Source organism: Sus scrofa, chromosome 5 (assembly GCF_054392235.1).
Source record: "Sus scrofa isolate SSC_HxYL_T2T_F1_AM1 chromosome 5, Sscrofa_HxYL_maternal_Yorkshire_Landrace_v2.0, whole genome shotgun sequence".
In the NCBI taxonomy this organism is placed as follows: domain Eukaryota; kingdom Metazoa; phylum Chordata; class Mammalia; order Artiodactyla; family Suidae; genus Sus; species Sus scrofa.
In genome coordinates this window covers 58,978,476-58,996,215 of record NC_139387.1, presented here as the reverse complement: position 1 = coordinate 58,996,215, position 17,740 = coordinate 58,978,476, and the positions used below count along the sequence as shown (strand labels likewise).

The following is a 17,740-nucleotide window of genomic DNA, read 5'->3' as shown; positions in this document are numbered from 1 at the left end:
TTCACCCGTGGGTATCTATCTATATCTATAATGTGTATATATATATACATATATATATATGTATATATATATATGTATATATATATATTTATATAAAAGAACATAATTTCAAAATTAGTAAAAGGGGAGAGGAATGAAGGGGGGAATGTTTATCAAGAAGTTCTACATCTATATGAAACTTCACAGATTTTGAAGATGACAGCACAGTGAAGTATGGGGAAAAATGAAAAGATTGTAATAATGTACCATGATTCTTCCGCCACAGTTGCATTTTGAACATATTCAGTGGGACATGTTACTTCTCTAGGCAGAAGGCCACCCACATTTTTTTTCCAATGGAAAAGGCATTTTTTTATTGTGGCAGAAACATTGTGGCTTGGTGGGTTAAGAATCCAACATAATCTCCCTGAGGATGCAGGTGCATCACTGGCCTCACTCAGTGGGTTAAGGACCCAGCATTGCCGCAAGCTGTGGCATCTGCCACAGATGCAGGTCAGATCCTGCATTGCTGTGGCTGTGGAGTAGGCCTCAGCTGCAGCTCCAATTCGACCCCTAGGCTGGGAATTTCCATATGCTGCAGGTGTGGCCATAAAAAAGAAAAACAATATTTACTCTCTTAACCATTTTTTGAAGGTACAGTTTAGTTGTGTTAGGTATATTCACATTGTTGTGCAACAAATCTCTAGAAATGTTTCCCCTTGCAACACTGAGCTTCTAGACATACTGAATACTAATATTCTCTTCTCTTCCCACAGTTTTGGGGACTGTATTTTTACTTTCTGTTTCTATGATTTTGACTACTTTAAATACTTCATGAAGGGAATTATACACTATTTTTCTTTTTATGGCTGGTTTATTTTGCTTAGCATGTTTTCAAGGTTCATAAATGTTGTAGCACAGTGATAGGATTTCCTTCCTTTTAAGACTTTATAATATTTCATTATATGTATATACAACATTTTCCTCATCCATTCATCTGTTTTTGAACATTTAGATTGCTTCCACCTCCTGGATATTTTTAATAATGCTGTGATAAATACAGGTGTGCAGATATCACTTAGGGATCCTTCTTTTAATTATTTTGGATATATATCCAGAAATGGGATTGCTGAATCATGTGATAATCTCCTTTTCAAATTTTGGGATAATCCCCGTATTGTTTTTCATAGTAGCTGCACCGTTTTGCATTCCCATCAATATTCTAATGCTTCCAAATTCTGTGCATACTTGCCAAAACTTTTCTGTTCTTTTAATGTTGGCCATCCTGATGGGTGTGAGGTGATATCCATTGTGCTTTGATTTGCATTTTCCTAATGATTAGTGATGTTGAACATCTTTTCATGTGCCTATTGGTAATTTGTATATCTTCTTTAGGGAAATGTCTCTTTGGGTCTTTTTTTAAAGATCAGGTTATTTGTATTGTTATTGTTGAGTTGAAGACATTTATTATGTAGTGTGGATACAAACTCTTTTATCAATATAAGATTTGCAATTATTTTCTCTCATTACAGATTGCCTTTGCACTCTGTTGTTTCTTTTGACATGCAGAAATTTTAAAGATTGATGTAGTCCCATTTGCTTACTTTTGCTTCTGTTGCCTGCGCTTTTGATATATATAACAAATCATTCCAAATTCAATATCCTGTAGAGTTTCCCTATGTTTTCGTCTAGAAATTTAACAGTTTCAGGGCTTACATTTAGGTCTTCAACCTATTTTGTGTTAATTTCTATATACAGTGTAAGAATCCAATTTCATTCTTTTATATATGGTTATCCCATTTCCCAACATCGTTTGTTAAAGAGATCATTTGTTATTATGTAATCTTGGCATACTTGTTAAAAATAATTTAGCCGTATATGCAAGGGTTTATTTCTGGATTCCTTATTCTGTTCCATCTGTCTTTATGCCAATACCACACCATCTTAATTACCACTGCTTTATAGTAATTCAGGATGTATGAGCTCTTCAACTATGTTCTTTTTCAAGATTGTTTTGGTTATTTGGGTCCCTTGAGATTCCATATGAATTTTAGAATTTTTTTTCTATTTATGCAAAAAGATGACATCGGGATTTTGATAGTGGCAGTATTGACTCTGTGGATTGCATTGGGTAGTATGGACTTTTTAACAATTGTAAGACTTTCAAGTTACTAGCACAAATGTTTTATCATCTGTTTGTATCTTTGATTTCCTTAGCAATATTTCATAGTTTTCAGTGTACAACTCTTTCACCTCCTTGGTTAAGTTTCTCCGTAAGTATTTTATCCCTTTTGACGCTATACTAAATGTAATTTTTGAAAATTTCCTTTTTGTGTTGCTTACTGTTGGTGTAAAGAAACACAACTGATTTTTGAGTGTTGATGTTGTATCCTTCATCTTTACTGAATTTGTTCATTGGTTTTAGTGGGTTTTGTGTGTGGAAGCTTTATGAGTTTCATGTTACATGTGAGTAGTAAAATAACAATTTATAAATAAATATTTATAATTGTCACAAATATACATATAACTAAAAAGCAAATATTTTACTTTTAGGGCCACACCCACAGGCATATGGAAGTTCCCAGCCTAGGGGTCGAATAGGAGCTGTAGCTGCCAGCCAATGCCACAGCCATAGTAATGCAAGATCCAAGCCACATCTGGGACCTACACCATAGCTCATGGCAAAGCTAGATCCCCGGCCCACTGAGGAAGGCCAGGGATTGAACCTGAATTCTCAGTCAGATTCATTTCTGTTGCACTGCAATGGGAACTCCCTAAAAATATAATTTTATTTTTTGTTCCAATTCATATATTTTTCATTTATTTTTCTTATCTCACTGCCCTGGCTAAAACTTCCAGTACTGTGTTTAATAGCAGTGGCTAGATTGGACATCCATGTCTTATTCCTGTTCTCAGAGGGCAAGTTTTCAATCTTTCCCTGTTGAATATGATGTTAGGTATGGGCTTTCACATATGGCCTTTATTATATTGAGATAGATTCCTTTCATTCCTAGTTTTTTGAATGTTTTTTATCATGGCAGGGTGTTGAGTTTTGTCAAATGCTTTTATGCATCTATTGAGATGAGTATATAGTTTTGTCCTTCATTTTGTGAATGTAGTGTATAACATTGATTTTAATATGTTACATTTCACATTTAAATTCCTCATGGTCATGATGCATGATTTTTTAATGTACTGTTGGACACTGTTTGCTAGTATTTTGTTGAGGATTTTTGCATTAACATTCACTAGAAATATTGGTTTAAGTTTCCTTTCTTGTGATGTCTATGTCTGGCTTTGATATCAGGTAATGTGGCCTCATTGAGCGAGTTTGAGAGTGTTCATTCCTCTTCAATCCTTTGGAAGAATTAACATTAATTCTTCTTTAAATGTTTGGTAGAATTCTCCAGTGAAGCCATCTTGTGCTGGACTTTCTTCGTTGGGAGGTTTTGATTACTGCTTCAATCTCCTCACTACTCTAATTTTAAGTTTCTTTGTGATTAAATCTTGATAGGTTGTATGTTTCTAGTAACTTATCCACTTTTAGGTTATCCAATTTATAATTATTCATTGTAGTCTCTTATAGTTCATTTTATTTCTGTGACATCATTTGTAATGTCTCCTCTTTCATTTCTAATTTTAGTTAATTGGGTCTTTGTTTCTTAATCTAGCTAAGGGTTTGTCAATTTTCTTGAAAACTGAAAAATCTTTTCAAAACTCTCTTAGTCTCATTGTTCCTTATGGGTACTATCATAATTATGTAAAACGAATTGTAACTATATATTTTAAACTGATAACAACTTAATTTTACTCACGTATAAAAATTCTTTCCTTTCACATATATGCCTCTACTTCATGTTTTTGATGATACATATTACCACCTAATATTGCATATTTACTACATAGATTTTTAATTACTTTTTATGCTTTAAAAATTCTAAATCACACTTACAAGTGATATACATTACATTATTGTATAATGTAATTACATTATAATAATACAGAATTTTACTTTTCTTGACTGGGGAATTTCATATTTTGGTTTGTTTAGTGTGCTGTTTATCATTCATTCACTACACTTGATAGGACTTTCTTCATTTTTTCTTGTAGGGTAAATTTAGTGGTGATGTGTTCCCTCAGCTTTTGCTTATCTGGGAAATTTTTAATTTTGTTTTTGAAGAATAGTTTTGCTAGATATATTCTTGGTTGGCAGCCTTTTCTTATAGTACTTTGAATATTTAATCAGCCACTTCAGACTTTGTGGTCTGATTTTATACAGGGATGATTTTTACTAATCAGCCAGGCTAGAGATTCTGGAGATCTCTCAAGCATTTTCAGGGAGTATGTTCTCAGAGCTATTTGAAGAGGTTCGTTGGTTTCTACTTAGGAGCTCCCCCTGGTGTCTGAGGTACTGCAGCCTCTCTGGTGTTGTAGTAAATCACAGTGCTAGTATCTATCTGTGGACGCTGGTGCGTGGCTTCTTGTCTTTGTTCTGAAACACTCAATCTGGCCATCTACTTTTGTCAGTATTGGATACAGACTGGTCCCACAGACAGCTTCCCTAAAAGTCAGAATGTTGGGCATAATTCTACTCTTCTATCTCAAGGGAGAAGATGGGAGTTGGGTTTTTTCCCCCTAGGGAATGCTCTAGAAAGATAGTGAAGGGGGTTACACATTTTCCTATTGGCTTCCATGTGGTTATCTTTACACTGCCCAAGATGCAGGAATATTTTAACTAGTCTCTGGATTTATCACAGAAGCATTTGTTCAGTTTTTTGTTGTTAAATCCATGTCTTCATGGGGGAAGGAGAATTGAGGGCTTCCTAATCTGTTATCTTGCTGATATCACTCCCAACCACATTTCTTTTTTTTTTCTTTTTTTCTTTTATAGCTAACTTGATCTTTTTAGTTTTTTTATTTTTTAAAGGATTTAAATATTTTCTTCTATAGTTGGTTTATAGTATTCTATCAATTTCTACAGCAAAGTGACCCAGTCACACATATTTATATACATTTTTTCTCACATTATCCTCCATCATTTTCCATCATAAGTGACTAGATATAGTTCCCTGTGCTATACAGCAGGATCTCATTGCTTATCCACTCCAAATGCAACAATTTGTATCTATTAACCCCAGGATCCCAGTCCATCCTACTCCCTTCCTCTCTCCCTTGGCAACAAGTCTGCTCTCCGGGTCCATGAGTTTCTTTTCTGTGGAAAGGTTCATTTGTGCCGTATATTAGATTCCAGATATAAGTGATATCATATGGTATTTGTCTTTCTCTTTCTGACTTACCTCACTAAGTATGAGAGTCTCTAGTTCTATCCATATTGCTGCAAATGGCATTATTTTGTACTTTTTTATAGCTGAGTAGTATTCCATTGTGTATATATACCACATCTTAATTATATCTGTTGATGGACATTTGGGTTGTTTCCATGTCTTGGCTATTATGAACAGTACTGCAGAGAACATGTGAGTGCATGTATCTTTTTCAAGGAAAGTTTTGTCTGGATATATGCCCAAGAATGGGATTGCTGGGTCACATGGTAGTTTTATATTTAGTTTTCTGAGGTACTGCCATACTGTTTTCCATAGTGCCAACCATATGTCTTCATTTCCAATGTCAATAACATAATTTTTAAATATTTAGAACCTGAAAATTTTAATTTCTGTTTTATGATGTAAAGACCGTATATGATTCTACAAGGTTTCAGAATTGACTCTCCTTGGAGAAAATCCTTATAATTTTTGTCTAACTCTGTTGGACAAATATTAATATCTTTTTCCTATGATTCTTGTTCTTCACTTCACCACCTCAGGTAAAACTGATTTTGATTCCCTTCCACCTTTTGTGTTTCATTCTTAGATGACTTTCTTTATCTTACATAAGAATCAGGCTAGGGGTCCAACTGGAGCTGTTGCTGCCAGACTTGCCAGAGCCACAGCAATGCCAAATCCGAGCCATGTCTGCAACCTACACCACAGCTCACGGCAGCGCCGGATCCTTAACCCACTGAGCAAGGCCAGGGATTGAACCTGCAACCTCATGGTTCCTAGTTGGATTCATTTCCGCTGTGCCACAACAGGAACTCCAAGAATTCTTAATTATTTCTAATAAGTTGTGTCATTCACAACTTTTCTCAAGTCCTTTCAACTTCATTGAAAATTCCCTATATATAGGAAGGAAAGTACACACATTTTGCCAGCTGAGCTGTACCGGGTCTTTTATTTCTTTTCTCCAAGCATGGCCTCATGTAAAACACATAATACGTTCTGATTAAACAAAAAATTTACAAGTATTTTTTGAACATCTTTGTGGCAGGCATTTTTTGAAGCACTGGGAATATAGTGGTAAACAAAAAAACCCTGCTATGATGAAGGTTATATTTAATTGAAGGCAGTGTGTACTGGACAAATAAAGAAATAAAATGTAATATAAGGGGAAAGTGGTGTAATTTTATAGACTAGTCAAGGAAAGCCTCATTGTGAAAGCTGCACTGAGCAAAAACCTCAAGGATATGAGGAAATGAATGGTGGGGATATGACTTCAGGCAAGAGCTTCCCCTGAAGAAAAAAAAGCAAAAATAAAGAACCTGAGGGAATACAATAAACATGAAATGCTCTAAGTACAGTAAGAAGGCTACAGTACCAGCAGGGGAGTGAAAAAGGACTAGAGTAACAGATGATGAGATTCAAAGATAAAAGGAATCAGGGGAGAGCAGAGATCATTTGGGGCCTTGGAGGACTTTGGGAAGACCTGATATTACTACGAATGACATGCAAAAAATGGGGAGTGCTGGCATGATCTACTTTTCATTTTGAAAGAATCTTCCTACCTATTGTTTTGTTTTCTCAAAAGCAGAAACAGGAAGGTCTATTAGGAGGCTAATGCAATGATTTAATCTATACATGATGGTGGTTACCACTGGTATAGTGAGAGGGACAGGCCATCTTACTCATATTGGATTGCTATAACAGAATAGCACAGATAAGGTGGTTTAAAAACAGTGATTTCTCACAGTTCTAGGGGCCAGATGTCTGAGATCGGTGTACCAACCTGGTTGGGTTCTGGTGAGAACCCTCTTTCTTGTTTTCAGATGGCTGTCTTCTTGCTGTGTCCTCACATGGCAGAAGAGGCAACACAAATTCTTTCATGAGAGCTCCACCCTCATGACCTAATTATTGTACTGCTGGCTTTTCAAAACTTCTCTGCAACATTCACTTTAACAAAAGACCTCCATTAGTACCTGTTTTTATTAACGGAAAGAAACTCAAAGGAAATTTTTGCCTTTACAAGAAATGGCAAAAATGAAAATAGCATTTAGTGTTTGTTTTACAGCAAGCCATTCTAGAGGCAGTGGGCAACTCTGGAAGTGACTGTGGGACTCCAAACTCCTTCCCCAGGAACTACACTCAGCATCAAGCTGCCATAGCTTTGAACTGTGTCTTTGAGCATTTGTATTTTATCTTGATTTATTTTGTGCATTTATTAGAAAGATGTACCCTAAAGTAATTTTTTTCTGCCATTTTGGCTTATGAAAATGTCAGAGGAATGCTCTACTTTCAGATAGTAGGGGAAACCTGTACTCCTACCCAAAGGACCCATCTTCAAACATCATCACTTTGCATTTAGTGTTTCAATAAATGAATGTGGAAAAAAAAAAAGAAAAAATGAATGTGGCGGAGACACAAATATGAAGTTCGTAACAGGATAAACTTTAATACTAGATGTAAAATGAATTTAAATAACTATAAAAGTGGGTTTATAAAAAAGACGAGTCAATAAATTTTTTAATCAAATTAAACATCTATAACCATTGGGGTTAAAAGTCTTTATTATTATTTTTAGAACACTGGCTATATTTTTTTGTATTCATTTTAATTTGGGTTTCTCCAATATCCGTGAGGTTTTATAAATGAAAAAGTTCTGTTATTCAGCTGGCTTCATGGAAATGCTACCTTTGAGAATGTCTAGCCACTCCCCTCACAGTTCACCTTTGCTATTCACTTAGGAATAAAGAATAGCTTGTCATCTTGGTCCTCTCACATCATTCTCTAGCATCTAAGAAATCAGCTAATGACGCTAATTAAAACATAACAACTTTGAGAGTTCCCATTGTGTCACAGTGGAAACGAATCCGACTAGGAACCATGAGGTCATAGGTTCAATCTCTGGCCTCACTGGATAGGTTAAGGATCGTGCATTGCCATGATCTGTGGTGTAGGTTGCAAATGTGGCCCGAATCTGGCATTTCTGTGGCTGTGGCATAGGCCAGCTGTTGTAGCTCTGATTAGACCCCTAGCCTGGGAACCTCCATAAGCCTCGAGAGCAGCCCTGCGTAACTTTGTCCTGCTCTAATAATATGTAATGTAAATGTTAGAAAGAATAAGAATTTCCAATTGGAATGGAAGAAAGGTAGGTATGCTGTTTATAATAAAAATATGACATAAGGAAGAAAAGCCATTTTAATTCTATGTGTATATAAACGTTATGTAGTCCTTTGATTAACCATTTTTCCCTTTCCTTCTGATTTTTTCTTAGATGTTCTTGGCAGCCCTGTCATTAAGCTTTATTTCTAAGGCACTAAGTGCAGTCCTTATGAAAAGTTCCCTCACTCAGATAGAAAGGAGATTTGATATATCATCTTCTACTGTTGGCTTAATTGATGGAAGCTTTGAAATTGGTAATTTCTATTTCTATTTTGGTTATTGCTTAGTAATCAGATTTGCAGAGTTAAAAACTGCTCATACAGGCTCTATACCACTGATTCTTCCAAGATCGGATGAGATTGGGCATGTTCCATGTGGTATGGCTGTGGACTACACCACTGATTCTTAACAAGGAGGAAGCATGCCCCCCAGGAGGAGTTTGGTAATATCTGTAGATATTTTTGGTTGACATAACTGAGGGTTGGGGTTGCTAGTGGCTTCTAGAGGTAGAGGCCTGGGATGCCTTGAAACATCCCACAATGCATAGGACAGCATCCAAAGTGAAGAATTATCTAGCCAAGAATGTAAAAGGTATAGAGGTTAAAAAAAACCTTGATTTACACAAACTTGTTGCCTGCAGACTAACACTTTGCACCTCTCTGAAGATGCACTAATGCAAGAAAAAATTTGGAGAGAGCATTATGATTCTGATGATTTGAGGATGGAAAAACAGTTTGGAAGCAATCTTTGTTAGATCTTACTGTTTAACAGGGTATAAAATTTGGGAGTAAGAGTCCTTTTTTGGACAACATTGAGTATATTGCTTTGCTGTCTTCACTTTAGTTTGAATTTCTCCAATAGTGAGGTTTTATATGATTGTCTGACATCTTTTTCTCTTATTTTATGAACTGGTAGCTAATTAACTCTGCCCATTTTCCTTTTTTCTCACTTTTTAATGATTTGAAGGGACTCAAAAATTATGCCTGTTTTATAGATCATACATATGTTTACAAGTTTACTATTTGTCTTATAACTTTATTTAAAATATACTTGGCTATGGAATATTTAAAAAATAATTTATAAGGGAAGACACATCTATCTTTTTGTTATGAATTCTACGTTTTCATGATTCAGAGGCTATTACGCCATACATAGCTTTCACTCTCCCACCTCCCAGTTTAATAAAACCATCTAGAACTTTAATATTAGACTGTCATTAGTTTTAAATTCCAATTTACTGTATGTTTCTTTTTATTGATGAACTGATTCTTAGGTTTGTTAAATTTTGCAGCTATTTAACAGCAATTATTTGGACATGAATATATAAGTTTTATTGATTCCCTTCTTATCACTGTTTTCTTGAGCCTTATGATTTCGAGTCTAATTTTTAGTTTTTCCAAAGTATATCTTCAAGCATTTATATTTTCCAGAAATAACTGAACATATGACATATTTTCTGAGCCTTTGCTAGTTGGAAAATATATTTTATTATCATGGTCAAGTGATAAATTGTCTGAATATGAAATTAAAAGTTCAAAACTTTTTTCTCAGAACATTTAAAACATTTTTTTATTGTATTATGACAAACAATGTTATATGTAAGAAATCATTACCAGTATCATTGCCATGCACTGGTGGGCACCTCCTCCTTATGCTTGAATTTCAGACATTTTACCAGCATATATCTAGGATTGTCTATTTTACATTATTTATTCTGGAGAAATGTAGACATTTTCATCTGAAGACTTAAGCCTTCCTTTAGCTCAGGAAATTTATTTTCTATATTTAAATTTGTTTCTTCTCCTCTGTTTTCTTCTAAAATATTTATAAGATGAATATTAAATTTTCTGGTTTTTTTCCCTTTAAGTTTTCCTTTCTAAAATTCTAACTTTTTTTCTTGAGACACCATTAATCATCTCTGGTGTCACCTTCCAACTTATCATATAAGGTCCCAATATGCACATTTCTGTATAATATTTTTAACTTTCAACAATACTTTATTGTTCTCTTATTATGTTTAGTCTGCCAATTCTTATTTTATGCGTGCAACTTACCTTTATACCTCTCAAGATACTGGATTTTTTTGAAGTTTCTTCTCTTTTTAGCTTCCTTATGTAATTGTTCTTCATGGGTTACTTTATCTGCCAGTTCAGTTTTGTACTTTTACTTTGTGCTATTTTTTTCCATAAAATATTATGAAATTCTTGGTCGTTATCCATTTATGACTATACTTGTAGCTCCAGATGCATTGAAATTTGTTGTGACTCCATCCATATTCTTCTTCCACTTTTTAATCTGAATAACTTATACTCAACATTAAATCTAAAGTGACATATCTTCCATGAAACATTACTGAAACTGCTAATTAATTTAAGCTCCCTCTTTCTGTGGTTTACTAGCACCTCTGTCCATTTATCTATTTTTGTAACTGGCATATAAGTTTTTTAAAAGTAAATACCATGAATGGTTTATTCTTTTCTTATATTTCTAGCTTTTAATACTATGGCAAGTACTTAATAGGAATTTAAAGAATGCTAAGTGAATTAAAAAGTGAGGAATGAATAAATACCTTTCCTCAGGGTATTTTTGTCTTTTTTTTTTCCATTCCAAACAATCCGCTCACTCTAAATTCTTCAATAAAATTTTGCTTCACCAATACGCACAAGTAATTCAAGTGCTTTCTTTCTTATATAAAGTCAACTATACTTATTATGAATACCATACAACCTTATAGTGAGTGGCTTAAAGTTAGTGAGTTTCATCTTTTTAAATTACCTGATCTTTAAGGAAAGGTGCTATGTCTTATGTTCTATTTGTATCCATTCTGGGACCTTCAATTATACTGGATGCCAAATTGGACTCAGTCACTGTTTGCTATAATAAATCATATCAAAAAAATTTTTGTTCTCTTTCTAGGAAATTTGTTTGTGATTGTATTTGTGAGTTACTTTGGTGCCAAACTTCACAGACCGAAGCTAATTGGAATTGGTTGCTTCATAATGGGACTTGGAAGTATTTTGACTGCTTTACCACACTTCTTCATGGGATAGTAAGAGGCTCTATGCCATCAATGATGGTTTCCTTGTAAATTAATGGTAGAATTTTATTGTTTTCCCTTTTAAATAAGCAGTTCTCCTTTAAGAAGACTATCCACTAAGTATGTATAGAAATGGAGTATATTTGCTATGTAATAATTAACTTATTGCTTTATCTACCATGACGCTCATTGATATTGAAATATGAATAGCAGTAAATAAGGTATATTTTATAGGAAATAAATATGCTTTTTGTGACTTTTTAGTATAATATACATTTTATGTCTTTGTCTTTAAGATTTTGATAATATTCAATAAGACTTTGTTGCCTAATTCAAGTCTGACTGCTTGTCACTCAAAAATCAATAACCAAGGACTTCCCATTGTGGCTCAGCAGAAACAAATCTGACTAGTACCTATGATTATGTGGGTTCCATCCCTGACCTCACTCAGTGGGTTGAGGATCTGGTATTGCCACGAGCTGTGGCATAGGTCGCAGACCTGGCTTGGATCCTAAGTTGCTGTGGCTGTAGCGTAAGCCAACGCTGCAGCTCTGATTGGACCCCTAGCCTGGGAACTTCCATACGCCATGGGTGTGGCCCTAAAAAGTAAAAAGAAAAAAAAAATCCAAAAGGCAATTCTTGGTAGAAGGGAAAGTTGCTTTTAATCAGAATGCCAGCAATTGAGGAGACAATGATCTCAGTGTCTTACAAAACCCAGCTTCAGAGATTCTGTTGGGCTATCAAAGGGGAAAAGGTACCATCCCCCATCTTTCTGAAGAAAGATGAAGAGAAGGAAACAAGCCTATAAGCAGTGGGTGATGATGACGATACTGACACCCTTTCTCAATGATTCATTCAGATTACTTCCTTTTTCCCTTTCAAAGGATAGGATATGGTAGGATAGAATAGACTACAAAAACACAATGTGAGTGGGGATAGATATTACTCTAAAAAGCTTTTAAATTTGTGAGTATGTGTGTAGATGTGTATGTATTGTGGTTATGATGCAAAATGTATTTCTCACTGTTGGTAACAAAGTGTTGAAAGTCTCTTACCTATGGATTAATACCTAAACTCATTTACACATATAGGTTGCTCATTGATTTAGTCCTTGACTATGTTCCTAGCTTCATCTTACACTGCTTCCCATGATTGAGGACCACATGCTAGGCCTGCAGTTTTCCAAATATACCGTAATATCTCCTACATTTGCTCATAGTGTTTCTACAGCCTTGAATACTTTTCCTTCTTTTGCCTTCCTGTTAAACTCCAACCCATTTTAAAGATTCATCTCATATGGCATCCTCACTGTGAAGTCTTCTCTAATCTACACCTCTCCCAACCTCCAAGCAAAGCTGCGCATTCCTTTTCCCTTTATGACAACTCAGGACTTGATATATGAACCATATCACATCATTGATCATACATTTATCTTAAAGGGTGTAAGATATTTTAAGTATTAAAAATTCTGTTTTATTTCTAGTGATTTGGAGCTGAGCACAATGCCTAGCATAGAGTAGCCTGATCTTGGAGCTCATAGGGTACCTCAGTATTTTTTATTTTTATTTTTTATTGAAGTACAATTGGCTTAAATTATACTAGTATCAGGTGTACAACATAGTGATGCATTATTTTTGTAGTGTATACTCCATTTATAGTTATGAAATATTGGATATATTCTTTGTGCTGAACATTACATCACTGTATCTTATTTATCTTATACGTGGAAGTTTGTAACTCTTAATGCCCTTCCCCTGTCTTCCTCTTCCCACCTTTCCTCTTTCCACTCTAACCATTAGTTTGTTCTCTGTATCTGTGAGTCTGTTTCTGTTTTATTATATTCATTTTTGCTTTTGTTTAGATTTTACATATAAGTAAAAACATATAGTATTTGTCTTTCTCTGCCTGACTTATTTTACTGAACACAATACCTCTAGGTCCCTCCATGTGTTTTTGGATATCAGCATCTGTCCCTATTCCAGCTCCATCTCTGTTGGAGATGCATTAGAACTTCTTAAACTAATTGTTGGAAAGTCAAGCATATAACTCTGTGTGTGTGTGTGTGTGTGTGTGTGTGTGTGTGTGTGTGTGTGTGTGTGTGTGCGTGTGTACATGAAAGAAAATCAGGTTATTGATGGAAAATGCAGATGACTCAGTGTGATTGTAAATTGATTTGAAAGTTTAGATGGTTACCATCTTTAAAGATAATTCAAAGAGGATGGATGAATATAGTTAGCAGTTTTTTAAATAGCATGAAACCAAGATATTTTATATATTGACCAGAATATAAGCACTCCTAGGTTGATAGCAACATGATACTCCACCGTGCCTGAGGAGTAGTGCATGCTATTTCTTACTTTTACTTTTTCTCATCACCTTCCCAAATACCAGAATACTCCTCTGTGGTTTTTGGTAAAGTGAAAATAGTAGATAAACAAAATTTTTAATATAGTGGTGTTCTTACAGTTACAGGTATTCTAAAGACACCTTTATTAGTCCATTAGAGAATTCAACATCAGGCTTATCAACTTGTTCAAATAATCAAAATTTGTTACTCAATGGAACATCACCAGAAATGGTGGGAAAAGGTAAGAACTGAATTGACACTAATGAATATTAGTGTCAGTAATAGTCTAAAATTTAATAATTACATCTGTAAAAAATGATCGTTACATCCATTAGCAAAATTGATTAAAGAATAGGAAAAACATTTATATTGTATGCATATAAGACAAAAATCAAGATTTTAATATAGATTACATACAAAATAAGGTGACAAATATATAAAAATATAATCTTACTCTTTATGAAAAATGCAAATTATTACAACAAATAAAGATTTTTACTTATTATAACACAGATCACAAATTTTAATTATAACCTATAATACTAATTAAAGATTTTATACCTATTCAATATGAAAAGATTAACAAATTTTTTTAAATGAAGTAGAGAAAAAATACATATTTTATATATTCTGGGGAGTGTATAAATTCCTCCTTTGGGAAGTTAATTTTCAATATGGCAAAGAATGAAAGTATGCTTATCTGTTTAAATCATCAATTCTGCTTTTATTGCTTTGTCTTAAGGAAATACTCAAGAATGTGAAAAAGGATTTATTTATAGTTATAGCTATGGCATACATGTTAGCAGAATGAAAAATCAGAAATATTTTGTGAGTACAAAGAAAGACATTGATTAAATAAATGCTGATAGTTTATTAAGCACACTATTACGCAGTCATTAAAATCCTGACATTAGAACATAAAGAATACTGTGCATATTTTTCTGCTCAATAAAAATGTGAAAGATATATACAGACATTAGAGGTGGTTCTCTCTGTATTGTGTGATTACAGGTTTTTTTTACTTGTTTTCTTCATGTTTTTCTATATTTTCAAATTTTTTAACGACTGTAAATCATGCTTATATTTAGAAAAAAAGCAAAAAAATTCTCAAATGTGAAAATTAAAAGGTTAAAATAGTTGAGTTTTTAACAGGAATGCTAAAATTAATGTTTAAAACACTCTCTTATCTACATAGGTTTGGAAAAGGAATCTGGGTCATATATGTGGATATATGTTTTAATGGGTAATATGCTTCGTGGAATTGGGGAAACTCCCATTATGCCCTTGGGGATTTCTTACCTTGACGATTTTGCTAAGGAAGGACATTCTTCTTTTTATTTAGGTAATGTACAGAAAATATTAGATTTTTTGGTGACTTTCCCTGGGTGTACCTTGAAATAATAGTGTTCCTAAATTCCTTCTATTACCTATTAAAAAAAAGTATATGGAGAAATATATTGTGTGGTGTTACTTAAAAAAAAAAAAGTATTGAATAAGAACCATGTATTATTGACAGCTGATAAAAATGTTTCAATAATATTTTTAGGTAATTTGTATGCAGTAGGAATGATTGGTCCGATCCTTGGCTTTTCACTGGGATCTCTGTTTTCTAAAATGTATGTGGATATTGGATTCGTAGATCTTAGTAAGTACAATCAGAACAAGGTAACATGATAATGCTTTTCAAGTACATAACTCCATCGTTCCAAATAACTGAATTCACTCTTTCAGTGGTACTTTGCTAACTACCTGTCAAAAGTTACAAATAGAGGAATTTCCCCTGTGGTGCAGCAGGTTAAAGAGCCTGCATTGCCAACAGCTGTGGTGTAGGTCGCACCCATGGCTTGGATCCAATCCCTGGCCCAGGGAACTTGCTGCAGGTGAGGCCATAAAAAACAAAAAAACCAACAAACGAAAAAGAGTTACAAATAGGAAATATGTTAGTAACCAGAATAAAAACAAAATTGAGTTGCTATCTACAGAGGCTTTTACAACTAAGCACAAAATAAGAAAACTTAACAAACTTGCTTAGATTACTTCCTCGCAAAGTAATTGCAAACTAACTGCAGTTCTCCCAATGTGCCCCCTAGTGTCACTCTCCTGCATTTCCCCTTAGAAAAACCTCTTCCTTCTCTATTTGCATAATTCTTAAAGTCTCTTCTAAAATGGGGCTCCTCTTCAGAGAAGCCTTACTTTACCATCTCCCACTGACCCCAAGTGTCGCTATTAATCACCAACAGCACGCCATTATTGTAGCCCTTATCACAATGAGCCGTAAATATCTGTGCACTGACCTGCCATCTCTTTTAGAACAAAATAGTATGATATCTGTCTTAACATATAACAAGCAATTAGTGTATAAGCTAATTTGTGAATTAGCTTATGAATAAGCAAATCTGATTTTCTGTTTCACCAGGACTTACATAAAGTAGACCTCTTAGAAGGCCTATAATAACCACACACTTGAAAGTATTTTATAATCTAAAGCTAAAACATGGACCTGATGAAATATTTTATGTCTTCCATTTTGGATTATGATTAGAGTAGATTCACATTCGGTAGGTTTCTACTCATTCATTTCCAGGTTCATCATTGTTTTTAATCACTAAGAACCCAGAAATAAATGGTTAAATTCTTTCGAATGATAGTTTTGTAACCTCTTTTCTATAGTCAGAAATCACTACTCACAGTATTTTAGATCCGTGGTGATTCCATTTCTACAATGGAATGTCTAGACCTTATTACATCTTCTCTTATTCAGTCATGGGTCTGATGTAAACATATTATGAAGTACATTTTGGCAAACCCCAATGCCAAAGGAGCCGACAAGATAACATAAGTGAGTAAAAAGTATCCAGTGTGGTGATTAAACTAGGAAGAATTGTTGGTGGTGAACCGCCCTCGGCAAACATTTGAAAGTGCATATGGTACTCAGTCTCAATTTATTATTTTCATGCAGAAATTTAGATCCTGCATTGACAAAATTTTCTGATTGGTTTTTGAGAAAAATCCAGAAATCCAGATCTTTATGTACAATTTTCCAGTTTTTAAGATGGAGTGTGAGCCACTATCTTAAATATTTTGGCAGACTATGTCTAGCCAGGTTATGATTTCCAGTTCCTATGTATAGACGAGTAATAAAACACAAAAAGATGTTATCAAAATGACATTTCTGACAAATAATGAATAAATATTTAGCATGAGATGGAGTCCCTGATTTTACCAGTCATTTCTAAAATCTGAGTTGCTGATTATGGAATAATATGATTAGGTAAACCAGTCTGAAACACAGATCTGTACATACTTGAAAACCACTTCAATAAATAGAATAATTTATTGCTATGTATCAAGTCAGTGTTTTCTCATGTCAAAGAGTTTTCTTACAGATCAAAGTGTAATGACACTGTCATTGTGCGTCAAACAGTTACAGTGTGTGTGTGTTTGTGTGTATGTATGTGTGTGTGTTGTGCTTTCTTAATAGAATGTTTATACCAACTGAAATAGCTCATTTCTACTCGCTTACAGATAGCACATACATATCACTCATGCAGCTTTAAATGGAAGTATTATTGAAATGAAATAGCTAAATTATCCCTGAAATTTAGAATCTAACTCCTCCCGCTCACTTTTAAACTCAGATTTTCGTTGTATGTATATTTTCACCATTTTCCTTTTCTGTGTTGTCGAAGTATTGGAAATGCTGTTACTAGGAGGGGGAAAGCCCCACTGTTGGCTCTGAGAATGTCTTGCAAACTGCTCTAAATTTCATTGCTAAAACTTTCTTGACTTCAGAAGATGGTGCCAATAGAAGTTTTCAGACAGTAACAAGGATGCATGCCTTCCATAATTGGTCTTTAAGTAGTTTAAAGACTTCAGTGTTCAATAACTATAACTGTCCAGTCATGTCCCCAGAAAAGCCACCAAGTTCACACAGGCTCAGGC

At 34.2% G+C, this 17,740-nt stretch overlaps 1 protein-coding gene across 5 annotated transcripts in view; it reads left to right on the top strand.

Annotated features, from left to right (window-relative positions):
* The window catches only part of SLCO1B2 (solute carrier organic anion transporter family member 1B2), a 68,734-nt gene that overhangs the window by 23,153 nt on the left and 27,841 nt on the right, over positions 1-17,740 (top strand). For 4 of the 5 annotated variants that reach the window (XR_014845300.1, XM_021091087.2, XM_005655659.4 and 1 more), the window contains 5 exons: positions 8,527-8,668; positions 11,331-11,463; positions 13,918-14,039; positions 14,994-15,140; positions 15,345-15,443. Coding sequence is in view for 4 of the 5 variants with exons in the window: in XM_021091087.2 (XP_020946746.1) it covers positions 8,527-8,668; positions 11,331-11,463; positions 13,918-14,039; positions 14,994-15,140; positions 15,345-15,443 (643 nt within the window). In the remaining variant the exon portion in view is untranslated. The remainder of the gene's footprint in view (positions 1-8,526; positions 8,669-11,330; positions 11,464-13,917; positions 14,040-14,993; positions 15,141-15,344; positions 15,444-17,740) is intronic. The other variant, XM_021091091.2, reaches the window with a different exon arrangement.